Source organism: Chlamydomonas reinhardtii, chromosome 6, assembly GCF_000002595.2.
Source record: "Chlamydomonas reinhardtii strain CC-503 cw92 mt+ chromosome 6, whole genome shotgun sequence".
Taxonomy (NCBI): domain Eukaryota; kingdom Viridiplantae; phylum Chlorophyta; class Chlorophyceae; order Chlamydomonadales; family Chlamydomonadaceae; genus Chlamydomonas; species Chlamydomonas reinhardtii.
The window spans coordinates 16,318-41,494 of NC_057009.1; the positions used below are offsets into that span (position 1 = coordinate 16,318).

General features: G+C 60.7%; 5 protein-coding genes across 5 annotated transcripts; 2 read left to right on the forward strand and 3 right to left on the reverse strand.

The window, feature by feature from the left end:
• Nucleotides 1–2,263: 2,263 nt before the first annotated feature.
• On the reverse strand, nt 2,264–4,804 carry CHLRE_06g248750v5 (uncharacterized protein). The gene is made up of 6 exons (XM_001696387.2): nt 4,487–4,804; nt 4,258–4,296; nt 3,936–4,033; nt 3,684–3,825; nt 3,208–3,547; nt 2,264–3,130 (listed from the first exon to the last, which is right to left on the reverse strand). Exons 1-6 carry the CDS (start codon nt 4,718–4,720, stop codon nt 2,739–2,741), a joined length of 1,245 nt encoding a protein of 414 aa, XP_001696439.2. The 5' UTR covers nt 4,721–4,804; the 3' UTR covers nt 2,264–2,738.
• A 94-nt stretch (nt 4,805–4,898) lies between these two features.
• On the forward strand, nt 4,899–6,910 carry CHLRE_06g248800v5 (uncharacterized protein). The gene is made up of 6 exons (XM_001696620.2): nt 4,899–5,055; nt 5,183–5,236; nt 5,586–5,676; nt 5,759–5,811; nt 6,240–6,400; nt 6,706–6,910. Exons 1-6 carry the CDS (start codon nt 5,053–5,055, stop codon nt 6,890–6,892), a joined length of 549 nt encoding a protein of 182 aa, XP_001696672.1. The 5' UTR covers nt 4,899–5,052; the 3' UTR covers nt 6,893–6,910.
• Nucleotides 6,911–6,912: 2 nt separating this feature from the next.
• Nucleotides 6,913–12,288, reverse strand: CHLRE_06g248850v5 (uncharacterized protein). Its single transcript, XM_001696386.2, has 13 exons — nt 11,754–12,288; nt 11,449–11,575; nt 11,113–11,291; nt 10,681–10,980; nt 10,377–10,575; nt 10,132–10,264; nt 9,203–9,915; nt 8,652–8,960; nt 8,311–8,487; nt 8,053–8,164; nt 7,566–7,798; nt 7,344–7,439; nt 6,913–7,082 (listed from the first exon to the last, which is right to left on the reverse strand). Exons 1-13 carry the CDS (start codon nt 12,032–12,034, stop codon nt 6,933–6,935), a joined length of 3,009 nt encoding a protein of 1,002 aa, XP_001696438.2. The 5' UTR covers nt 12,035–12,288; the 3' UTR covers nt 6,913–6,932.
• Nucleotides 12,289–13,427: 1,139 nt separating this feature from the next.
• Nucleotides 13,428–16,598, reverse strand: CHLRE_06g248900v5 (uncharacterized protein). Its single transcript, XM_043062561.1, has 6 exons — nt 16,560–16,598; nt 16,437–16,492; nt 16,260–16,368; nt 15,999–16,121; nt 14,752–15,861; nt 13,428–14,587 (listed from the first exon to the last, which is right to left on the reverse strand). Exons 1-6 carry the CDS (start codon nt 16,560–16,562, stop codon nt 13,727–13,729), a joined length of 2,262 nt encoding a protein of 753 aa, XP_042923267.1. The 5' UTR covers nt 16,563–16,598; the 3' UTR covers nt 13,428–13,726.
• Nucleotides 16,599–16,698: 100 nt separating this feature from the next.
• CHLRE_06g248950v5 (uncharacterized protein) lies at nt 16,699–22,370 on the forward strand. Its single transcript, XM_043062562.1, has 12 exons — nt 16,699–16,858; nt 16,944–17,015; nt 17,165–17,383; nt 17,536–17,680; nt 17,956–18,548; nt 18,918–19,104; nt 19,362–19,637; nt 19,779–19,894; nt 20,093–20,340; nt 20,431–20,502; nt 20,603–20,658; nt 20,875–22,370. Exons 1-12 carry the CDS (start codon nt 16,809–16,811, stop codon nt 21,706–21,708), a joined length of 2,868 nt encoding a protein of 955 aa, XP_042923268.1. The 5' UTR covers nt 16,699–16,808; the 3' UTR covers nt 21,709–22,370.
• The last annotated feature ends 2,807 nt before the right edge of the window (nt 22,371–25,177 follow it).

Consider the following 25,177-nt stretch of genomic DNA (forward strand, 5'->3'; position numbering starts at 1 on the left):
ACCGGGGAACACTTGTCGGTTTTGGCTGTGTTTGAATGTCGTGAGCTTTGGTCTTACGCGCTCACACCCCAGGGAACACAGGGAGTCACGTTAGACACGCGGGGCAAACCGCAATCGAGAGCGCGGGCAACAGACGTAGCAATTGCATGGGAAATGCAGTTAACGGGCAGCGAGTGTGTTGCAGGGGAAACCGAAGTTTTGCTACGGGGAGGAACATTGCATGTCGAGGACCGTTGCGGACGCGATAAGAGTTACAAGCCAGGTAGAACCAGGGACAACTAAGCAAGCCAATCATTGCGGACTCTTTGATGTAACGAGCCTATAAGACTACATTGGATGCCTGCGCCGAATACCGCGTATTTCCAACGCCCGCTTAGCCCTCCACGCCCGGCCTTAGGTGCTTTGCCCTTTACACTTTCGAACAGCCCCCGGCCTTAGGCGCTTAGCCCTGCATGCTTTACAAGAGGATGCGGCAGACGCTTGCGGCCTCAGACTTGAGACGTGGCGTGGCGGCACAGCCCACTTTTCCCTTGCGAGGGAGAGCCACCTTTTCTTGTCCCATGCGAGTGGAACCAATCTTGTCTTAATGCATTTCCAAAAGTAGGAGCTAATGTAATGGAGATGCTGCTTGGTAGAGCGCGGCCTGCGGCCCTGCGCCGCGGTGGCGGCAGCTAGCGGTGATGGTCGTGGTGGAGGGCCTGGCCCCACCAGCAGCAGCCGCAGCGGCACAGGGCCTGACGGCGGCAGCGGCCCTGGGCCCAGCAGTTGCGGCATGCATGTGCGTAGCGGAGGGGGCGAGCAAGGCCACGTGGAGGAGGAGAGCGTGGTGTCGCCCAAGAAGCGGCGCCGGCGTGCAGGTTGAGGCCGGCCGGTGTCTGGTTAGCAGTCTTTGCTGGCGAGCATAGCCAGTGCTCGTATCTTGTAGGTGCCCTCAGGCACCCGGCATCTACACATGCGTAGATGACCCTGACCGCGGCATCTACACTTAAGCCCCAAAGCCCCCCAAAACGTCTACGCTTCCCCATTTTTACGCCAAAACCGGCAAAAAACGTCTACACTTGCGTAGATGCGCGGCACCCAAACCCAAACATTTTTCTCCGCCTTCGGCGGATTTTGGGCAGATTTCTACAGTGTAGATGGAAGATACGAGCACTGAGCATAGCACCGCGCAATATGTGATAGGCCGCAGCAGTGAGGAGTGTTGTGGCTAGGGGATTTCCTGCTGTTTGCTACTTTGCTTGATTGCTGGCTGTGCTTGTGCTTGACAGAGGGGACGCGGCTGGACACATGGTGGGCGGTGCCTGTGCAAACCGACCCGGCTATGTCCGGGAGATGAGGTAGACAATTGCGGCCTCAGACTAGAGACGTGACGCGGACTCAGCCCCTTTTCCCTTGCGAGAAGAAACCACATACCGTACTGCTACGCTAGGTTGGTGGAAATCATCAATTCCATAGCAGCGAACGTGGCCGGAGCCTGTCACCAACTCCTGTGCATTTTGGATCCACGTGGCTGCAGTCACAAGGAGGGGTGTGTCTTCAAGTGTATGGATGTGCGATGGGACAGGGTTTAGGCAGGTTGGCGAGGTCCCGTTGGGTGCAGCTGACGCCCGTACCCCAAGCAGACGGCAAACAATTTGCAGCGGCAGAGCAGAAGTGCATGGCTGGTCGAACGCCGGAGTTACTGTACCGACACGTTGCTGGCTGGCTGGAAGTTTGCTGATGCGCATTCCTCACGCTCCATGCGCCCGGCCAGGCGATAGCACCACACAGACACACCGCAACACCACTCACCGCACCTGCAGGAGGGTGACCAGCGTCCACGAATGAGCACCAGAGGCAACCGCAGAGAACATGCAGACAGAATGCAGCAAAGCAGTGGCCGGGCGACAGTGTGGCAAGCAGGGGCGAAAACAGGGCGAGGCAAGGCAGAAAAGGGAGCCCGAATGTACGGATGAGTGGCGGGCGAGTCGAATGCGATTGCGAGATCAACACAACCGGAGTGTGAGGAAGCGTCGCGGGTTGGCATTGGGAGTGTCGCGTCCTCATGGGTCTTAATTGCAGCCAGCATGCTGTCCGTCAGGTACTGCTTTGCCATGCTGATTGGCATGCCGACCTACACAGCTTCAAGTGTATGGATGCAACAAGTACGCATTACACGCGTATTACGTATTAAGACGCAATACGCATACTGGGCAACCCACGGCAACCCTGATTGTCACTTGGAGCCGTGCCCCCCATAGACATACCTTTCGGCTGGCAGCTGGGCGCTATCCATTTACATGGTGTCCATTCGCATGGAGCGAGTCTGTATAATCCGTAGCTACTTACAGCAGCATTGCTGCAATAGACTGCCCATGCCGTTAGCTCACGACCATGTACGTCCATGGCATTAAAGCGCTTCTGGTACTTGCGTCCCTTGTTCTAGTCCTTCCTTACTATGCAGCGTCCAGCCAGGCACAGCGCATATCTGAAACCATATGTCAATTCCTGCACCCTGCGTCACTACGGTACTTGCCGGTCTTAGCTAGATATGGTAGCCATGCACAAAAACCAAATGTCTTTAGTGGACGCAGCGAGAGGCCACCCCTGAAGCTTGGCTCTAGCGAGTGCTAGGAGGGCCTCTGTACACACACGTGCGTCCAGTAGGTGAGATCCTGAAAGGCCCCTGCCTACCCCTGCCTGCCTATCTACTGGAACCGTATAGCATGCACGTGGTAGGCGCTACATAACCTTACGCCCTAGTACCTCCGCACCAACATAAAATACACGAAGTTCTCATCTCGCAGCTCGCCTGGCGAGGGCCCCTCACGGTAGGCGCAGCCCACGTATACGCCCGGGCCCACCACCCGCATGTAGTCACGGGGGCTGCCACTGAAGGGTGATGTGGGGTAGCTGGCAGGGTCAGGCGCCGGCCAGTACGGCCCCAAGGGCACCCAGTCCCGCCCGGCGAGCTGCCATGGCTGTGCAGGGCCCTCCACGTCCTGCGACTGCTGCTGCTGCTCGCCAGTGCACAGCGGGTCCGCTGGGTACAGCAACAATACGTCGGCCCCCGCGTCTGCTTGCAGCGGCGTCAACGTCAACTCCACATGCAGCCGGCAGTAAAGTGGCTCCCACCACCTGTCCACAGGACCTGTACATAGTAGCAGCCGTACAGGAAGGTGAAGCCTTGCACTCATGGCTGAAGCCCATAGTGACGAAGGATCTTACCCAGCAGTGGCAGCACGACCCTGCTGTAGACGGTGGGCAGTGAGGTAACCTCCCCGCTTGCAGCTGCCTCGCCGCCGTAGTCCTCAAGCAGTGGTGGGACAAAGAAGAGCTGCTTGAAGCGGCTGACCGGCACGTCAAAGGAGGCAGGTGTCGGCCGCAGCCACACAGTTGAGCCAGCCGCGGAGCCCAGTGCCGCAGTCCTCCCCGTGTCCGCCTCCAGCCGCACACTGCTGGCGGCGCCGCGCACTGCACTACTGAAGCTTACCCCGCCACCCGTTCCTGCAAGGGAGCTGCTATTGCCCAACTCATAGCGCTCACACCTGCCCTCAAACTCGAAAACCTGTGAACCAGACACAGAAGGTCCGTTCGACAATTATTCTCCGGCACTGACTGAAACTCCCGTCACACACCGACACAGTGGTATGCCTCCCGACCCTGCCGTTACTCCGTGACTGTCCCAACCTCAATCTGCCTACCTGGCCCGGCCTTGCAGGGAAGTCGTCCCACACGCTTGCCTCGCTGAAGAGCTCCAGGCTGGCCGCCTCATTAAGCACGTAGCGCGCCATGGAGGCCTTCCACACGCTCCGCAGACTGCCTGGCTCCAACTCGTCAAGCAGCCTGCAAGTGTCATGACACGACAGCCGGAGGACGGACACTTCAGCAATGGATGGACCAGTCCGGACAGCGGTAGGGCCCTAACCGCCCCTAACTCCTGATGGCTCACTCACCGGTGCCTCTCCTCGGGTGGTATCTTTGCTATTCGTGTCCACAGCTCGTAGAAAGGGTTGTACGCTGAGGGATGTAACGGCCTCAGCTCGTCCATGACCTGTGGTGGGTGTATGCCCCGTACACATACTGTCAGTTGGCTGTATAAATTGGCAGTAAAAAAATTAACAAACAGCATACATCAACATTATTCGTGGTTGATACTGAAGCCGTACACGTACACGTCTCTCTCGGCAGTCGCTATGCGCAGCAATACGGCACACCCAACATAACGAGCAGCGTGTGAACCTTACGCCAGTAACCCCATCCCTTGCCCGTACTTACGCACATGAACCCTGCCGCGTCATCAATAAGCTCATCCACCTACAGCCACATTCCCAATGTCAAACAAATTTCTTATAAACAGGGCAACAGGCTTAAATGCGCATGTGCGCTCAGTTGCGTTTGCAGTCACACTTGCCGGACGTTACGGCCGTGGACTGAGTGCCGCGCCTACCAGCACTGTACCCGCACACGCGTTAACCTGTTGCCCTCATTCCTCATTAACACTTGCCTCCTCATCGCTGAGGAGCAAGCTGCCCTCGCTCTTGGTTGCAGGCGCAGCCTGCGCGTGCAGACGGTGGAGCCCCCGCTGCACGCGCCCCAGAGTGGCAAGCTGTCGGAAAGGCCGTCCACCGCAGGTTAGAGCACATCGCGCTCCCTGTGATACTAGAGCTGCATGAGTTACAACGTGTCTGGTATGTGTTGGGGAACTGTTTAATTTGGAGTTGGCTAGCGCTTGCCCCATCGCGAATCGTCGCATCCGTTCCACTGCGTGATTGTGAACGAGTCACATATGACTGTGTGCGTACGAGACCCAAGTAAATGTAGCTGATGCTAAAATCACCGTGGTGGAGTTAAGGCTCGAGGTGTTGCTGCATCGCCGACCATTGGCCCAATTCCGTGCCAGCCCCATTTAACTTAGAATCTTGCCTGTATACTTACTATAAGGGCGCGACATATCTACACATAACGTTGACCACAAAAAGCCGCCGCGATTATGCTATAAGACTTCAAACTGCGCGCTGGCCTTGCGTTCCGGAGCTAAACCTTCACAGCTGACTTCTGTAGTATCACCAAATGGTACGCAGCATAGTGGCGTTTGGCGGCGGCGTGCCGCCTAAAACCCTGGTCTCTGCGGCTTCCACCTGCGTGGTGCCACGCTCCACGGCGCCATTACCATGCCAGTTGATTTGTGACACTCCTATAGGTGAAGAAGAAGGTTGGAGGGGGCAAGCGCTATAAGGCTGTTGCCAGCGCCAAGGTGAGGTTTGAGACTTGCGGCTTGCGTTGCCGCACGGGTTGGTTGCGCAGGAGCCCTGGCCCTGGGAGATATACCGGTAGGGTCGAGGTCCTAGGGATATGCGAACACTGGGAGTGACGACAGGCTTGAACATATGAACGGCATCTTGTCAATCAGGGACCTCCAGGCGGGCGGGGGTGGCAAGCCATAGGCGGCACACGGGGTTGAGGTTCGCAGTTCTGCGCGTCGCAAGAGCCAGGGCAGGGGAATGCAGCACTAGCGGCGCCATGCCATTCAACCACACGCGTCTGTTGGTCAATTGTCTTTTGGTTATTGCGCATATGAGCTCTGGTCACTTGTTGTGGCGCAGGCTCAAGGCCTGGCAGAGCCCAAGTGGGATGGCCCCGCACCGCCACTGCACATCCAAAAGAAGCTTGCACGGAAGGTGCAATTTCTGGACAGTAAGTTGAGAGGTCGCAGGGCAGGGCTTGGGGCGGGGTGAGCTCGTCATTTACACTCCCGCTGTGTGGCGGCTGTCCGCAGAGGTGTCTACAAACACCAACACGCTGCGAACATCTAAAGCCGGCGTGAACAAGGTGGGGGTGTTGACAAACGCGTGACCAGCGTGCAGCATGCGACCCGTGTGGCAGGTTGGCTCTTTGGAGTTGGACCGCCACGTAGCAATCTCCTTGTACTGCATCTTGGTTCACAGCTGTGGGTCGACGTTTAACCTGGGCCCACACACGGCCACCAGAGCCTACCAGTCTTTCACCTGCTGGCGAGACCACACACACACATACACACACACACACACACACACACACACACACACACACACACACACACACGCACGCACGCACGCACGCACGCACGCACGCACGCACGCACGCACGCACGCACGCACGCACGCACGCACGCACGCACGCACGCACGCACGCACACACACACACACACACACACACACACACACACACACACACACACACACACACACACACACACACACACCACACACACATTGCAGAAAACTGGCCGCAAGAAGGCGCTTCCAGACCTAAGCACGCTGGGCGAGGTTCTGGATGAGGTGTCGAAGAAAGGAAGTGCACAGAACGGTGCGGCAGGCGGCAAGCAAGCGAAGGAGCGTGGTGTGTCCGTCAACACGGCAAAGCAGCGTCACCACATTCTGTGAGTCGCGGCCATGAATGCGCTGGCTGGGAGTTGGGCAGTGTACGGTGTGGGGAACTAGATGACAGTCGACCAAGACACGTTGGGCTGCTGGGCATGGCTACTCCGCTATCCCCTGCCTTATGCAGCGGTTGTAAAGGCATTGGTCCTTACATGCGCACTGCTTCCAATTGTCTTAATTGACATCGTTGTTGCCTTACTGCCCGGGCGGTGCTGTAGTCCTCCTTTCAAGTCGTTGCCCACACACTGCCCGGCAAACTAGCTTACGTGTCTTGCAACTGCCCTCCACATATGGTCCCACGCAGGGTGGAGGAGTCCCAGCGCATGCAGCAGGTCCTGAAGCACCCGCTCTACAAGAAGGACCCCATCGCGGCCATCACCAATCATCTGCAGCACACGCTACCACCAGTACCAGCACCCAAACCTGCCGCAACAAAAGGGGCAGGAAAAAAATCCAAGAAGGCTGCAAATTCCAGCAAAATGCAGGAATGACAACCAAAATGCAACCCCAAATGTTCCTGTGTAGCTTGGTTTAATCGTCCTGCCGTTGGCCGTGTCTGTGCTCGTGCTTCTTCGGCAGGAAGGCACGCACGAAGGGGTGGCGCATGGCCGCATCAGTGTCAATGCGCTTCTCGGGTTCCAGCATCATCATCTTTTCTAGCAGGTCCACCAGCAGCTGGATCTGTGATGGGAGGGCATACCACGGTGGAGGCTTGTTGAAGAGAGGAGAGCGATGTATCAAGTCTTACAGTTGTTGAGAGGGGGGGTTGGGGTGCAGTGTTACGGGCACAGTCACCGATTGGGTGTCATGGTTTCTGAACGACTAAGGAACCTCGGGTGCAAGTCATGGTGCAAGTCATACGTACGTTAGCCTTCATGATCATTGTCAGAGCTCAAAGCAAGTCAATTTGTGTCGCGGAAAATGCCATGTAGCCCTGCCTACCTGTGGGCGGTCCTCCGCTTTCGCGCTCCGCATAGCCGGTGCCAGCAGCTGGGCAAAGGGTTGCTTCGCGTTCTGCACGTTGATCATGCGCCGCACCTGCGGCAAGAAGTACACACACGCACACACATACGCAACGTGTCTTTTGTCATGGGGCAGCTGCTGTAGTGCGGACATGGTAATCAACAGGACTCAGCTTGCCAGGGCCAGACAGCCCGCACGCACCGGCTTCTTCGTCAGCGTGTCCTCCTCCATGTAGATGAAAGGTGCGTTGGGCTCGTTCAAGTCGAAGTGCTTGTCTGCAAAGGCGCAGCGCCGCAGCATCTTTTTGGTGAAGGGCCCCTTGACGTCCATCATCAGCTTGACCATCTCGTTGTTGGTGCGGCCCGGGAACAGGATATTGCCAGTGAACAGCTCGTACACCACACAGCCCACGCTCCACATGTCCATGGGGTATTCTGCGGTAGTAAGCGGGGATCAGGCAGGCACGCACAACCATGAGCTGCCATTAGCATACAAGCCGCTAGCGGGTGCTGTGCCACAAATGCTGTTGGTGAACCAACTGTTGCCACCCAACAACCAACCTGCCTTAACACTGTCCCATCGCACAACCATCCTAGCGCATGCTGACATCGGGATGACGACGAAAACCAAACGGGATGCTCGCCAGCCTAGCATGTAACTGTCGGCAACCACAGCTCCATCTGCTCACCATACTTCATACCGAGGATGACCTCCGGTGCCCGGTAGAAGCGTGATACCAGGTACGGCGTCACCTCGTTCTCGCCCGCCAGCATGGCACTGCCGAAATCGCAGATCTTGACCTGCGGTTGGCATTACCCATGAGGGGAAACAGTTTAATACGCGGCGTTGCACACGGTACGTGGCGAGGCACGCATAGCTACTCAGGTTGAAGGGCAAGGAAGCAACCATGTGCGCAGATCGCCCACTTCACGGGGGTTGGGGTTACCTTGGTGCGGCGCGCGTTAACGAGGATATTGTCGGGCTTGATGTCAGCGTGCAGCACATTGTTCTTGCGTAGGTGGCGCAGCGCCACCAGTAGCTGCGCCGTGTACATGCCCACCGCCGTCACGTTGAGGCCCTTGTTGCGGCCGTACTTCTTGGTCAGGTCGCGCAGGTTCATGTCCTGGGTCAGGGAGGCGGTGCAGGTGCCGGTTGGCGTCAGACTGCGCAATATATACATGTGCATACACGCAAGCGCATACAGCAAAGCCGGACATCATATGTCAGGGCTAAAGCTGCCTGGGTGGGCTCAGTCAGCCAATTGCAACAACCCGCAAGCCCGCTTACCATGGCCTCAAACACTAGGCACATGTGCTTGCGGAACTCAAACGAACGGAGCATGCGAATGCAGTGCTTGCGGTTGTCAGGGTCAGAGCTGCTCAGCTTGCGCAGGATGGCCTGCTCGGTCAGCGCCGCCTTGTACATGGTCTCATTGGCGCGAATGACCTTGATTGCCACCTCCGCCACACCAATGCCACCGCCAATGCCGCCCGCAACCCGGCCGGCGCCGAGGTCGCGCGCGCGCATGACGTTGCTGAACACGCCCTTGCCCTTGAACTCCGTCACCTCGTACCGGCCGTCCAGCACCTCGCCGATCTGCACAGGCGGCAGTGTGTGGTGGTTGCAAAGTGGCGGTTGCAAAGTTGTGGCGGTGCAAAGTTCCGACGGTATGCACCAAGGCAAACGGTCCATGGCGGCCTAACTGTATGCAGCAGCAAACACTATCAACAGCGCTCCTATGCTTTCCAGGCCATGTAGATCCACAGCGGGAGCAGCAGCTGCAGCCCGTTGCTAGTGCCCATCGGCCTTAGCCCTAGTGCACTACACCCCGGCTGCACCTGAAAGTTGTAGTAGCCCTCCGCGTCATCGTATGAGTCGTGAAGCTGGGCGGCGCCCGCAGCGGGGGCCGCCCGTGCAGCCGCTAGTGCGCCCGCGCCAGCTGGCGCATCCGAGTCATCCACAGCGAACATGTCGTCGTCATCATCGTCATCATTGGCTGCCGGCTCCTCGTCCGCCGGCGCCAATAGCTCAGCAGTGCCCGAGTTACGGCGCTTAGCAATGAGCTTGGCTCCATGCTCAGCACCCCTTCCGACCACCCGCTCCAGCTCCGTGCTGGCTCCTGGCTCCTGTTGCAACAGCGCCGCCGCGCGGCGCTCCCGCTCCCGCTCGGCATCCTCAGCAGCCGCGGCCACAGCCGCGGCAGCAGCGCCACTGTCGGCGTCATCTGCTGCGGCCTGCTCTTGCGCAAAAATATCGAGCACGGGCCCGTCCGCGTTGAAGTCGCTGGCCTCACTTGAGCTGGTAGCCTCGCCCTCGGGAGTGCGGTCGCCATCGCCGCCGTCCACTGCCTGCTGCTGGGGCGTCCCCGGCACACTACGGTTCAGTGCTGACGCACTAGCCACGTGACGGATCTGTGCTGCGGCCTCGCCAGCTGCTGGTGCCGGGGATTGCGGCGCGCCCAGGCTGGGAGTCGCTGCAGCGGACTCCGGTGCCGCGGGCGCAGACGCAGCCGCGCCAGCCAGCGCCGTTGCGGTGGGCGCCACCACGGTTTCTGCAGCATGTGGAAGGGAAAGCGTGTCAGCATGCCATACGGTATGCAGTTGCAAAGTGGCAGTACCTGCCACAACGCTGTGATGCGCCTGCTAAGTCCCCAGCGCAGACGCCCGGTGCGACAGTAGCTTCTCACTGCAGATAACTTATGAATCGCAACATAAGCTGTGGGCTGTTGTCATTAGCAATGAAGAGGTGAGGCGGCCGGAACACTTGCCTGTCAGCGCCTGTTGCTGCGCGTGTCGCTGCAGGATTGCTTGCTGTCGCCGCCGCCGCTCTTCGCGCTCGCGCTCAATCCGCGCCTCCTCGTCCTCGTCATCAACCAACGCCAGAGCAGCAGCGTCCGCCTCCTGTTTGGTAAAGGGGAAACTAATGATGCATCCAGCAGGTCAGCACCACTACTTCTACTAAAGCATGTGGTCCTTGAGCCATTGCTTGCAGAGCGTATTATACTGGCCCTACCTCAGGCGACTTGTCCCCAGCCGGCTGCTGGCGTACGTCCGTGTCACGGCCTCGTCCATCATCGTCGCGTGTCAGTCGTGAACGCCCATCTCGGCCCCGGCGATCGTCGCCAGGGACGCGGTTTGGGCTGCGGCTGCGACTGCGGCGCCTTGAGTCATCCCGCCTGGCACCGTCAGCGCGCCGACCAGGTGCAGGTGACCTGTACAACCATATGCACGCAATGGTTACGCATCATCCTTGCACTTCGTTGATGGCCTAACAAGACGCAAATGTTGTGATACTGACCCCGCTAACCATACCACACCTTGAGCGCTCCCGACTGGGCCGCCGGTCCGTAGCTTCCGGGCGAACCGACCGCTCTCGGTCCTTGTAGCGGTCGCGGTCGTGGTCCCGTTCCCGCTCTAGCCCACGGTTGCGCTCGCGGTCCCGCTCACGACCGCGGTCACGGTCGCGGTAAACCTCCCGATCTGGGCGCTCCCGATCTGGGCGCTCCCGATCTGGGCGCTCCCGATCCGCACGCTCCCGATCTGCACGTTCCCGGTCTGCACGTTCCCGGTCCGCACGGTCCCGCCGATCATCACGATCGACACCCGCGCTGTACTCCCTGTGTGTGCATGACAGCAAGTGTCCATTTGATCAGACCTACACGCAGTGCGTAAAGCAATATAGCTTTCCAGGCAGACTGCCACACGGTTGGTGACAAGTGTCCAAGTACCTCAGCGCGTCGACGGCTCACCTAGCGCGTTCACGGTCCCGCACGCGCTCCCTGTCATCAGGGCGCTCCCGCTCCCGGGTGTCATCGTCAGGCCGCCGCCGGTCACCGCGCTGCCGCTCATCGGCCCGCCCAGCCAACTTGCGCTCCTCCAGATCCTCGCCGTCCCCGCGGCGGGGTTCCTTGCGGCCCCTTGAGCCATCCTGCATGGCGAGGAGAATACATGTTAGCATCAGAATAGCATTATGGTAGTGGATTCATCACCGCATGGCCGGGCATGCAGGAGCTTACGCTGGCGGCGTTAACCCCACGCCCCATTGCCAGTGCCCATGAACACCGAATGGGAGGCATCAAGCGTACCTTGCCGGTGTCTGCTGCCGCCCGTTCTTCAGCGTCCGTGCGCTCACGCTTACGAGACCCTGTGTGCTCCTCTTGACCGCCAGCTGCCTCGCCAGGAGAGCCATCCTCCGCAGGGTCCCAACGGCCCCTGCACACATGCACGCCAAAGCGTTAGTGCAACAAGACATACCTCTTACGCACCCCGTCAACTTGCTAGGTGAATACGGTGCGGACGGGACACGCCTACGCAGAGTCGCAGACACGCCTACGCAGCCACACAGACACGCCGACACAGCCACGCAGCGTGCCGTCGTGTTCAAACCCACCTGCGGGCTGGGTCGGACTTGTCACTGACCGCCGCTGGCGAGGCGCCGGCAGCCCTGTGGGCTACTACGGATGGGTCAGTACGCCTGTCGCCCCGTTGCCGAGGACCAGCAAGGTGGTCGAGATCTCCATCTCTGTCTGAGCGGATTTCCCCGCTTTCCACGTCAGAACCAACCTCCTGATCGCGTTCAGCTGTCTCTCGCCGCTTATCCCTCTCCTTCTCCTTATGTTTATGCTTCTTGTGCTTCTTATGATGATGCCGCTTCCTAGCTTCGTCTTCCATGTCTGAGGCTGCTGGTCTTAATATCAAGCTGCAAATGCAGCCGCAGGGTACTACCAAAGGGGCTATGCCTGACCAGGGCTGGGGCCAGCGGCGCCCCCTGCTAAAGCAGGCTTGTCACCAGAATAGCTGTGTTACCAAAAACTCTGGAGGGACATATCTTAAAATAGGACAGGGATTTCCAGAAAAAGGACGTTGGTCAACACAAACGGAAAGAAATGGATGCACGCGCAGTAAATTGCTCCAAGTACTGCTGCAACACGAGCATATTGTGATAGGTGTATAAATACAACGCGCAACCTGCAATGGGCAGCAGCGAGCACGGGCGTCCATTGCGCCATGCCAGGCTGCGCTGCGAGGCGCTGCGTCGGGGGCCTGCCCTTGCCTGCATGCAACCCTCACACCCTTTTTCCGCACTCCGATCACAACCAGTCTACCATACGGCAGTCCTCGAATGCCCATGCCTAGCTAGCTATCAGGGGTGCCCTGCTAGGTATTGCAACGCCGTACGAGCGCCTGGCAGCTTTCCCGCAATGGCCGCGCATAGCCTTCGCCAGAGTCCAGCCTCCAACAGCGTCTGGCATGGGCTGGCGTCGCCAATAGGCATCCAACGGCCTTTTCGCTGGATGGACTTGGTAATTGTGCTCGGGCTGGCTTGTCTCGTGTACCGGTCAGGCGGTCATTTCTAGCGACACACGTCCTCCGAATGAACACGCTTTTTGGTGCGGAGGTCTGTTCAGCAGGCGGTGGTGCCGGCGGCCCGCAGCCCCGGGCCTGGCGTGAGGCCCGGTGGCGGATGTGCACATGTGCGGAGCGGGCGGGCAAGGCCATGTGGAGGAGGAGAGCTCGGAGAGTCGGATGTGCCCAAGATATGCGTGTTGCGTTTCTTCAAGCACGTCAATAGTATGCGGCGCTGGCGCGGGGGACCACGGACTAAGAAGCCGGCTAGTGTTTAGTTGGCAATAAGTGGGAGACGTGGAGAGCAAAGCATATTGTAGGTAGCAGCTAGCATGAGACGGTTGTGCGGCTGTGTTTTGTTGTTTGGGCTGTTGGGCAACATCTGTCGTCTGGAACTGTGGTTACTGTGCCCAGGCAGTGACAGCGGGACGTGGCTGCCCACATGGCGGGCCGTGCCTGTACGAACCGACCCCGGCTTTGTCCCGGAGATGAGATAGACGCTTGCGGCCTCAGACTAGAGACGTGCGGTGGCGCAGCCTACTTTCCCTTGCGGGCCAATATGCTGTACTGCACCTCGCTTCTAGGCCATAAATAGGCTAGGTGCGGCTGTGTGGCCGTTCTGGTAGTAATAGGGTACTGTCTGCCGAACACTTTGCAACAATGCATGCCCGCCTGACTGCCGTTCCACCAACTGACTTGGAGACAGCCACTTCGGGTAGCGAGATCGATTTTACAGGCGGGATGCAGGCCGTTATGCAGAATACGGACCCAGCCAGGTTAGCCGCGTTACTAGATTCCATTTGGGAGCACAGGAGCAGAAGCACCCCCATTCGGGGACCAAACTAGCTGCATATATAAGTGTTGCAGGCGTTATAAGGTCCCCCCGGCCCGGGCCTCGGTTTCTACAAGGACAGGAATGCACGTCGTGCTCACCACCTTGTAACCACACACAACAACAACTACCGTAGTACCTTGTACGGGCTTGCCACATGCCTAGCCAGAAATGACGCGTCAAGCCTACGTTGCCTCTTCTCCGGGAGCCTTCGCGGCCCCTTCCTCTCCCTCCAGGAACACCTCCTGGTCCAGGGCCTCCAGCAGGTGTGGGTTGCGCGCCGCCAGTAGTCGCCGCACCACGTCCAGCTGGTCCAATGCCGCGCCTAGCCTATCAGCGTCACTGCCACCACCACTGCCGCCCCCGTCACCACCATCAGGACCACCAGCGGGCCTGCCGGACCACGAGCCAGCTGACCCAACAGGCACGTGCACGCCTTGGCCTTGCGTTGCGGACTTTGCTTCTTCTCCCACGGAGCGCCCGGTCGGCAAACCTGCAGGCCGTGCTCCAGGCGAAGCGTCACCAACAGGTGTGCCCACTAAACCGCCCTCCTGACCGCCGCGAGACGAGCCGCGACTGCTGTTTCGTAGCATGCCGCGCACCCCAGACGCCAGCGGGAAGGTGATGGGGGCCATGGCCCCCAGTGCCAAGCCACAGCTGTCAACCCCTCCCGCTGGTGCCGCCGAAGACCCCGCGGCGTCGCTGCTGGCAGGTCTCCGCACGTCCCCAGCCCGACTGCCATGTGACTGCCCCATCCCAGCCGATGCTAACAAAGCCATGGCACCCGTCAAGGGCTCTGCACTGGCGGAGACCTGACGAGGTCCTTGCGCGGTGTTGGTATGGCCAGCAGAGGCTGACGCTGTGCCGGGCCGGTATGCCTCTCCGTATCGGCCCATGCTGCTGCCGGCGCTGGTGCCTGGTCGTAGCCAGCTGCTGCCTGGCCGGCGGTGTCCTTGCGAGGAGATGGATGGGCGTGGCATGCCAGCAGGCAGCCCCAGGGTCGCTGCGGTGCCGCCTCGCGACAGGGGGCGCCCTTCCCGCATTTCCTGTGTGTATTGCATGATTGCATTGTCTGAGGGCTCTGTGATCAGTCCCCGCAGGTGCCATGGAGGCACGTTGAAGACGAAGCTCAACACAATGCATTACAGTTGCAGGAGCGCGGCTTGGCAGTTCATGGCGTATCAACAAAACATAACATACGGCCACGCACCTGCACGCCTGCCGCCACCATGTCCAGCGAGCGATACATGGCTGCAGCCGCCGCGGGCGGCAGGTCCGCCAACTCCTCCAGCGCGCGCGACATGGCCGAGCTCGTGCCGTCGCCCATAGCACCCGACATGCCCGGGGAAAGAGGCCCAGGCGACAGCGGAGGGGCTGCACCTGCACCGTCGCCAACAATGTTAATGCCAGGGCCCCCCGCTCGGCCACCTTCATCGTCGTCATCGTCATACGACAGCTCCAGGTCCGCATGACTGTTGCGCAAGTCAGTCAGCGGCGAGCGGGGGACAGTGGCTGCTGCAGCGGCGTGCGCTACCCCGGGCCCCAGCTGTGTGTTAAGCGGCTGCAGGTGCCCGGGCCGCGCCATCCGCCCGCTGCCGCTCCTTAACGAGGCAGGGTCATGGCCGTCCACGCCCGTGTTGCCGAGTGTCAGTACTTCCACTCGCTTGCTGACCTGATTTGCGCTTGCAGGTGACGGCTTGCTGCAGGCCATCTCCTTGGGCCGTGTCCCCAGATCCTTATCCTGTGTGGCTGCCATGCCTGGATGCACGGTGCCACCTAGCACCTGGGCAGCGCCGCTGGGCCCGTCCGCCAGCTTTGCACACACCCCACTAACGTGCGCGTGAGACCTGGCTGCCGCCGCCGAAGTAGGCCGCTGTCCAGTCAGCTCGCCTACCCTTTGCAAATGCTGCAGAACCGCCTGGAGGGCCTGACAGGCGCGTCCACCTGCTGCTCCTGGGGCCGGTACACCCGTGGCCTGCACCTCCGCCTCTGCCTGCGCGGCCACCTGTTGCAGCACCCGGTAGAACTGCTGCAACTGCTTGCGGCCCGGTGTTGCCGAGGCAGGGCGGATGCCGGATTCGTGCAGCTGCCCTTCGGCACCTGCCGTGTCGGCCTCTCCAAGCGGGCAGCCCTCCACCCCCAGCCGCAGTAGACTGCCCGCGAGGCGGCCAAGCTGCGGCGGCAGGCCGGCTAGGCGCGGGTTGAAACGCAGATCCAGGTGCCGCAGCCGGCTCAGGCAGCCTATTTCCGGCGGCAGACAGGAGAGCGAGTTGTCCGCGAGGACCAGCTCTTCAAGGCAGTCACCCAGGCGGGAAACAGCCTGGAGGCAGGTAGAAATGGTAGGCCGGCCTTAGTGTACTGCCATACGGTGTCGGATTGGAGGAAGCGCAAATGCATGGTGACTTGAACCACACAAATGCCACCGAGCACACATGGAGCCACACTTTGGTGGCTTACCCCTGGGTGCACACGTTCAATCTGGTTGTACTGGGCGCGTAGTGAGACGAGACCAGTAAGCGCCCCCAAGCACTCCGGCAACTCCCGCAGCTGGTTGAAGGACAAGTCCAGGTCCGTGAGCGACTGCACGCGCGCCAAACGTACACATGTATGCGTGAGCTACACGGCCGACAGGCTGGCAGCGAGCTAGTAAGCGGGGATAGGCTTTCAAGGGTACAGTCGCAGCGGCCCTGGTCTTGGGTTCCGAGCCGGCACACGCACCCTCAGCTGCACAAGCGTGCTGGGCAAGCTACTGATGCTGTTAGCTGACAGGTTTAGAACGTGGAGACCACAGCATGTAAACACAAGGTCCGGGACACCTTGCAGCTGCCTGCGGGCAAAAGAAATAAGCAGGTGTCGGCATGTTCTGTGAACGGCACCAACAGCTCATGAGCATACCTTGCGGACAGGTTAAGTTCCCCGGTCTCCAGCGCCTGATTCAGGTCTGCGTGGTCCTGCGACACCGGCAAGGCAGCTCTTGTCTTTATTTGCAAATTCGCGGTCTTCTGCAGTCACGCTCACCATTAGCCATATCTACATGTAGCTTGGTTTAATTTCATATATATTGTTGTTGATGACCATTGTCCAGACCCCTAGAACAACTAGGTCCTTATTGGGCCAATCGGGCCCGGTCACCGCAGTTCAGAGCAGCCTTGTCGTTCCTAGCATAACCTCATTGCAGTATATGGTCAAGGCGATTAAAAGCAGTGGACGAGAAAGTGGCTATCACTTGAGAAAATTGCATTTCCTGATTCGCTAGTGCAGTATGACATGCTTGCGTTGCTCGGATTGCTAGTTGCTTGTGCACTTGCGGTCGCCTGGTAAGGCAAACTCGCAGACGAGGGCTAGGCGTATGTTCGATGCGCGGGATCTGAAGAGCTGAGTCCTTCGCGCGCTCGCACACAGGCTTGTGTACGCGATCATACGGGAGGACCATACCATGATGGAAGGCGGAAATGCGTGGGCCTGGTCGGGCAGGTGAGGGCGGTTGGAGCGGGAGCGGAATCGACTGCGCTCACGGCGGGGGGGCCAGGCGTCCGCCAACGTGCTTCGCAACCTGTCGATAGCGGCGTGGCTTACGCAATGCTGCAGTTGGCTGTACACTGAACCCTGTGAATATCTTGCAGGGGCGCAGCGTTGGCGCAGAACTACTGGCAAGCCATAAACGACCGCCGCGCGACTGAGGAGGAGCTTGACGAGGCGGCAGCGGCAGCCGCCGCCGCCGCTGGCGGGGGCGCGGGTTCGGGAGTGGCCGCACCGCTTAGCGCGCAACTCTCGTGTCTGGGATGTGGAAAATCGAAAGGGGACTTCAAGACCTGCGGCAAATGCAAGCTTGCGGCATACTGGTGGGTGGCGGCTGGGCGACTCGCTGGGTGGACCAACGCAAACTGTACGTAGGCGGTTTGATTGGCAACGGGCCCAAACCCCGAGCAACATTATGCTAGCCAGTTTGGGGATTCAACCGTCGGTTCGCTTATGCTTACATCTACCTGCGCAGCTCTCGTGAGTGCCAGCAGAAGCACTGGCAGCGCCACAAGCCCCAGTGCCATCTGTTGGTGGAGGCGGAACATGAGCGACAGACCAAGGGGGCGCGCAAGCCGGCGCCGCCCACCCCGGACCCGCCATTGACCCTGGGCAAGGAGGTAGGCCCCGGGTCTGGGGTTGCAGCGGGCAGTTGCGGCAGCCACCAAGTTGTGCATCCGTCTATGTGTGCAAATGTTGCCTGTGCCTATGTGTGGAAATGTTCATGGGAATGCGTGTGTGTAAAGCATGTAGACCGTGTATGTGGCAAAGGGAAACAGGACGAGTGCGCGCCGTGTGCTTATTGGCATGCTGCATCGGCCGTGAAGCTTGGTCGCCATTTCTCCATTCCCCGCTCGTCATAACTCGCCGGGTATCTGCGCCACCCTTCCCACAGTTAATCTTCAGTCGCGACGGCTACGCCTCGCTGCTGGAGGCGCATGTGACCAATAGGGCAGGATACCACCGGGCCATGCAGCTGCAGGAGCAGAGCCGGCAGGCGGACAAGGGGACGACCAATGGTGGCAGCGGTACCGCCATCGGTAGCGACGACGACGAGACAGTGGACAGTGAGAGCGCGGGGGGGCCACAGGACACAAACTCAGCGGCGAACCGCGGCGCTGGTGGCGACCATGTAGCAGCGACAGCTGCTGTGGCCTCCGCATCGCCTGCATCTGAGGGCACCGGTAGCAATTCAGCTGAGGATGTGGGCGTGTCCAAAGACAACGGGCCTGCAGGGCCCATTCAGGCGCCGGACGGCTCGTGGCGCTGGGAGTGGTCGCAGCCCCCCAGTGCCGACCTGCTCACTCCGCGGCGGCCCACCGGCATCTTCAACACTGGTAACAGCTGCTACGCGGCATCAGCTATTCAGGCGCTGCTTGCCACGCCTGCGCTGGGCGAGTGGCTGCGCAGCCGCTCGCACTGCACCTGCTGCCCGGCGCCGGATGACAAGGAGGATGCGCCCGCTGTCTCCAAGGGCGCCGTCAGCAGGTACGTCCGTGCATTACCGTTAAATACACGGGGTGGACGGTCTGTGCGCGTGTGTGAGTGTGCACGCGTGGCGCTTTCAGCTTTTCGGCGTACGATTCTCTTGTGCTGCATAACGTGGGTGCAAGTCATTCGAGATGACGGGCGGGCACAGCCAAGGCTGTCCCGTCATTGTGACTCCGCATGCGTAGTATCAAAGTGCTTTCACACCTATCTGGCGGGCTAGGGCACGTGATACCTCACCCGCCTTGAGCCGCGACTGCTTAAGCAAGGCGATGACCCGTCTGTTATCGGTGTAAAGCATGTGCAAAGCCGCACCGGTCCACGACCGCCATTGTTCAAAGTAGATTTGTCTGTAACCCGCCAAAACAGCTGGTGCCCCGCCTGTGAGCTTTCCGAGCTGGCCGCAGAAGCGGCCGCTTCAGCGGCGGCGGCGGCGGCGGCGGCTGGAGCCCGCTCACGTGGCCACTCCTCGCCGTTGTCGCCGCAGCCCGTGAATGCCGGCCGGCTGACCAAGCAGGTCGCGCGACTGGGCCGGACGTTGAGGCCGGGCCGGCAGGTGGGTGTAGCCGCTTGTGTGCTGTGGGTGTGGCTCGGCTCGGGACGATCTACAATAACCGGATGGATCTGAAAGACACTGCTGATTGCGATTCACTGGACAGGCTGGTCTGTGAAAACCAGTGGCATTGTGTCTCCCATGGCGAGATGTTATGCGCAAAGCAGTAGTTGACATTGATGCATCCTGTGTGCCGCATGTTACATACGGCATACAATCGTGGGGTCCATGGATGGCTCCGCTGCTGGTGTTGCGTATAGGAGGACGCGCATGAGCTGCTGGTCAAGCTGCTGGAGGCGCTAGCGGAGGTGCAGGTGGCGGGCGCGGGCGGCCGCACGGTCATGAGGGAGAAGGCCCGTGCAGCGGCCAGGGCGGTTGCGGCTGCTGCTGCGGCGACGGCGGCGAACGGCGAAGACTCTGCCCCTGAGCCTCCTCAGCCGGTGTGGCGTGGTGACGAGACCAGCCTGGTTCACCACTGCCTGGGCGGCTACCTGCGGCGAGCCACCATCTGCAGCTGCTGCGGACACGTCAGCCAGGTGTGGGCGATGTGGGCGAGCCTGTGATACAGGGCGTAATGTGTTGGGAACGAGGGTCTTTGCGGGCTGATGGGTGCGTGTGCTCGTAGGCGGCACGCGTCACCTGTTGCGATCGCTCGCTTGTACTTCGCCCCCGCGCAGTCTCACGAGGCGGTGCTCAGCCTGGAGGTGCACCTCAGCACGCGTGTGTACAACGTGGAGGCAGGCCTGCAGGCCTATTTCGAGGACGAGGTGCTGGACGAGGGCAACGAGTACAGGCGCGCGGGGCTGGCGGGGGAGGGGGGCTGCGGCGGGCAAGGGCAGCTGTTTAATGCAACAGGGATAGGTTAAAAGCAGTTGTTATCATAGTCGATGCTCGAGCACGTGGCGTAGCAGTAGCACTGGCTGTGTAGCCCCCACTTGCGTTGCCACTCCGCCTGCTGACTATCATACACGTGACGACTCACAACCGCCAGATGTGAGCGCTGCCGCCAGCTGGTGTGCGCCACTCGGCGTGTTCGGCTGGAGGCGGCACCCAACGTGCTGGTCATTGCGCTGAAGCGCTTCACGGCGGGCGGCGGGCGGGCGGCCAAGAACAACAAGCCGGTGGCCCTGAAGCTGCGGCTGGACCTGGCGCCGCACATGGCGCCCGAGCCGCTGGACGACGGCCCCGTGACCTACCGCCTGTACGCGGTCGTGCAGCATACCGGTCTGGTGGCGCCAGGTGGGGGGCGGGTCGTTTCAGGACATGCGCGCGCACCCCGTCGGTTGTCGGCCTGGTAGATGGAGGTCACGTTGCGCCTTGTGCCCGCAGGTGCCTTTGGAGGCGCGGTATCCGGCTCGGCCGCCGCCAGTGGCACCCTCAACATGGGCCATTACGTCGCAGGTGCGCAAGCTTCAGTGCATAAGCCGCTGCAGTGAGATGGAGCAAGCGTCACTGGAATGAACAAGTGCTACCTGCCTGTTGCGGCTGTGGCTGTCTGCAGTGGTTCGAGGAGGAGACGGGGCCTGGTACTGCTGTGACGACGACGAGGTGACGCAGGTGCGCGTGAAGCGGGCAGCGCAGGAGAGGAGTTGGCGGGCAGCCGCAGGGATGCATGTGTTGATATGACCTTTTGTGCGGAGCTTTGTTCCCTGCCTACATATCTAACACTTGTAACTTCCATGCATGCCGCGCTGCGATACCGTATTGCCTTACGCGCGCGTTACGTCTCGTGGCTTTGTGTGAACGCATACTCCCTTGCAACACTGCCCCCAGGTGCGGGAGTCAGACGTGGCGGCCATCACGGACGCCTACCTGCTGTTCTACGAGCGCGAGTCGCCGCGACTGCCACCGCAACCACAGCCATCTGCTCCCAATGACGAACCGGGGGCAAGTGGCTCTAACGGCGGGGGTGAGGCCCTGGAGGATGCCGACAAGTATCAGGAGCTGGCGGCACCGGCGTCTGACTCATGGGAGGTGCTGCTCAGCCCCGTGAGCGCCGCTGCACCCGGCTGGCATGACTGGCTGGCACCTGACGCTGGGGCACCGGCGGCTTCGGTCGCAGAGACGGCTGGGGCGGGCAAGTTGCGCAGCGGCAGCAAGGCTAAGGGGCATAAAAAGCAGGCGGGTGGAGGCAGTGAGGCGACAGAGGGCTCGTCCGCCAGTTCACAACGGGCAGTGGTGTGTCCCCGGTTTGCGCTGCTGCCGCCTCGGCGGCAAGGCGACTCGACATGGCAGCTGCAGGTAGAGATGCCGGGCGTGCGGTCGCGGGACGTGAAGCTGGCCGTCACAAGCCCGCCTGCACAGCAGCAAACCAGCCAGCAGGCAGGGGGGGCGGAGGGGGCGGGGGAGGGCGCAGCCAGCTTGGTGTTGGACCAGGTCCGCTTGCGCATCTGGGCCGCGGGCTGGTACAACCTCGACCTTGTGCTGCAGCTGCGGCGTCAGAGCGTCCAGGCGACAGCATCGGACCGGTGGGAGGTGGTGGTGTGCCCGGCGACGGAGGGCAGCAGCGACGAGGGCGCGACTGCGGGTGCCACGGGCCTGGAGGTGCTGCAGCCGGTGTGGAACAACAGCAGAAAGGTGCTGAAGGTGCCGTTGAGGCTGCATTAGCATTCATTGTTTCCACCACCTTCACCGTCCAGGCTCTCAACCGAAGATTGATACTTGTGGCAAGTGCGCTACTTCACTGGAAAGGCAGCTGGCATCGAAGCCATATTCTAGGAGCGACGTGCCCAACAGCCACTCTGCATGGTGGTGTACGTGGCATGGGACGTCCAGATGTAAGGGCCCCACATAGGACAGCAGCGAGCGTGTAGGCTTGCATATTTGGTTGACTGAGCGCACAGTGATGTCGTGGTTGTGGTACGTTATGCAAGGCTGCGCATCCCCAGCCTAATTAATCGTCGTGTCGGATGCCTCGCGGGCGCAAGGCCGCAAGCTACGGATGGCCCACCTTCAGGTTATGGGCTCCCCTGTTGCGCCGTAAGCAGAACTGATTGCCAACGGCCTCGGCTCGGAATGTTCGGAGCTGCTCAGGTCTGGGGGTTTGTGCAGCGCTAGCCTGTTACACCGTTCCCGGTACGCCTGCAGTAGGTGCGGCCATATGCATTCATGCATCGTTACTTTGAGAACGCGGCGCAGGCGCCAGACGGTGAGCGCCGCCCGTGAATCACCGTCAGGGCGAGATGGTGACCCACATACACACGATACACGGTCAACGCCCGTAGCCTTTTGCGGCCATTCGATTTTACCATTTGCTTGATTGCTTCTCGCCGCAAGCCCAAGCACCGGTTCCGCTAAGTAGCAGCCCTCAGCAGAGAGAGACCGCCCCAGCACACTCGAACCACAGAATTACCCATCCAAGCAACACACGACAGCACCATCACTACTACTGCTCCTCCTTCTTCTCCTCCTTCTCCTTCTTCTCCTGCTCCCGCTTCCACCGGCGATAGACAGCGCCGAGGGAGTCCACGTTGGCGTCCTTCAGCTGAGGAAGAGCAGCCACCACCGCCTCCCACTTCCCCCGCTTCTTCTCATCACGCCAGTTCTCCATGAACCAGTCATAGATGTCCGGCATGAACTTCCGGACGCTGGAATGTCCACGGGCGGCGGCACTGGCCTCCCCTGCAAGCAAAACGCAATTTCAGGGCAATTTCACTTGTTGTGGCGAATTTTGGCCCTGGGGCATTGCTAGCCGGGCATGCGTCACTCACCTTTGGCGCGCTGCACCTCAAGGGGGTCGCTCGTGTCCCTGTTTGCCGCCTTCATCCTGGCAGCAAAATCGCCGCTGCCGCCGCTGCCGCCGCTGCCGCCGCTGCCGCCACTGCCGCCGCTGCCGCCGCCACCGCTGCCGCCGCCGGCGCCACCACTGCCGCCGTCGCCGCCAGTCTGCAGCGATGCAGGTCGCTTGTGCCCCAGCAGCATCTCTACCAGCGCGTGGCGGATGTTGGTTGTGAAGTCCGCACCCGGCGCCGCATGGCCAACCCAGCGCAGCATATTGACACTACGCCGCTGAACATGGCCCTGCCTGCGACTCCCCTGGCTGTCACGTCCCCTGGGCCCCCTCCCCTAAAGTGTGGAGAGCCCCAGATCCCCCTCTCCTGGTAAAGTGGTAATGGCTTACAAAGGAAGCGCCCATTACTAATCAAACACACCAGCACCAGCCAGATCTCTTACAATGGCATCCTTAACGGGGAATCCCAAGCACAGCGGTGGCACATTACCTACACCACCCACATTCTTAAGCAATGGAGGCGGTATGTGTACGCGGGGGCACAAAACGTGCATGTCTCCCAGCCATGCGTCGATAATGAGTTTTCTGACCGGTCAGAAAACCCTGCTGGCTAGGGCGCCTTCGAGCCGCTGCTCGCCTCCAATTCTTCATTGGGCGGCTGGACCCGTGGGCTGGACCTGAGGTAGCACTTTGCTGTTATGTCCTTGAATGCAAGCTGTCTCCTTGTGGGCATTCTCCCAGCGTATCCGCAAGAGCCGGTCGAAGGGGGGAATCCAGCGTTGTGTGTGTGTGTGGGGGCTGCTGGTGGTGTCTCGCGCGCCTCAGCTGCATATGCCGTGTGCAGTTGACTGCGGGCTACCCCGACGTCTCCCAGCTGCATGACGGTAGCAACACTCACAGACAGTTTCTCCAGCGCCAGGGGTTGCTGCATGCCAGGTATCCTCCAGCCAAGGCAAGGCATGATCAGCCGAACCACTGCCGACTCCGAGGGCGGGGCGGGGCCCAACCCAGCCTGGAGCCGTTCCTGCACTGCACGTGTTGCTGCCAGCCAGGTCTCTGGTATTTCTGCTGCAAGGCTATTCAGGCCCTCGAGCGCCGGCTGCTCGCGTAGCTGCGTCTCCGGGTCAAGGTGCTGCCGCACCCATTCTTCCCATGCAACACCCCAGTCGCTCCCACTGGCCGTGTTGCGCGCCATGCTGCCGCCGCTGTCAGTGCTTGCACCAGGTCACCTACGGTGCGCAGGTGGCGACACGCCGCGAGGCGTGTATGGTGTGCCTCAAGGCCAGGCCGTCGGGTGTGGTCACCCTCAGGCAGGAGCGGATTGCCCCACGAGGCAGGAAGGCATCATCCTCACGCACAAAGATCGTGCGCACCACCTTTGTGTGTACCACACACAACTCAGTACCGAGAGGCGATGAGCACTTGCGCATGTGTTCGGTGCTGACTGTAGCCGCCTTTGCAATTGCCATCCACGCTCGAACAGACGTACGCACGTTTTAACTAGCAATGTAGACTTGTTACAAGCTTAATACCCAACTAGGGTAAGTCAATGGAGCCCGGGTAGAGAGGAGGTGACCAGCGCCGGGGCGGGATGTTCGTATGTGCAAAAGGGAACAGGTCAACGGTGTGAGCGGAAAGGCGTGCAAGCGAAAGAGGCAACAGTATTCTAAAAGCACGAGCCTGGGTGGCAACAGAGAGGAGGGAAACAGTCAGCGAGCAACAAGATAGAGGCACGCACGCATGGGCACACGAGGGCCAATGGGGTACCGTACGGGGCGTGGGTACGGGGGCAGGGGCGGGAGGGGAACGGGGCGTATGGGGCGGAGGCAGGGTGCGGGCCGCGTCCGGCTCCCCATGGCCCTGCCAATCCGGGTGGCCTCACGCAGGCGAGGGCATACGAAGCCTGTTGGCGCTAGGGGGAGCAGGACGGGACGGGGTAACATGGGCATAGGCACACAGAGGGAGGAGGCAACATCAACCCGAGATGCACGACAGAGCCTCGTTGAAGAGCGACACCACTTCATGCCCCACCCCAACCCCCGTCCACACGCAGCCCCCGCATCCCCAAGTAAAGTCCCAGTCGAAGCCCGAATGCCACCGGCGGGAGCCCATCCAGTGCCCAGTCCCTCCGCGACCACGCGCGCCCTACCGCTCCCGAGCCCGGAGTGCACCGAAACGGCCATATGTTGATAGCCCCCGCATGCGCTGCGGAACCATCAACGCCGTCAATGTAAGTTACCAGAGGCGAGGATCCCACCGTCATCCTCGGAAAATCTCCGAAACCATTCCAAGGGGAAGGGGGGGGGGCCACGGAAGACATGGATGCGGGGAAGCAGAGGTTGAGGG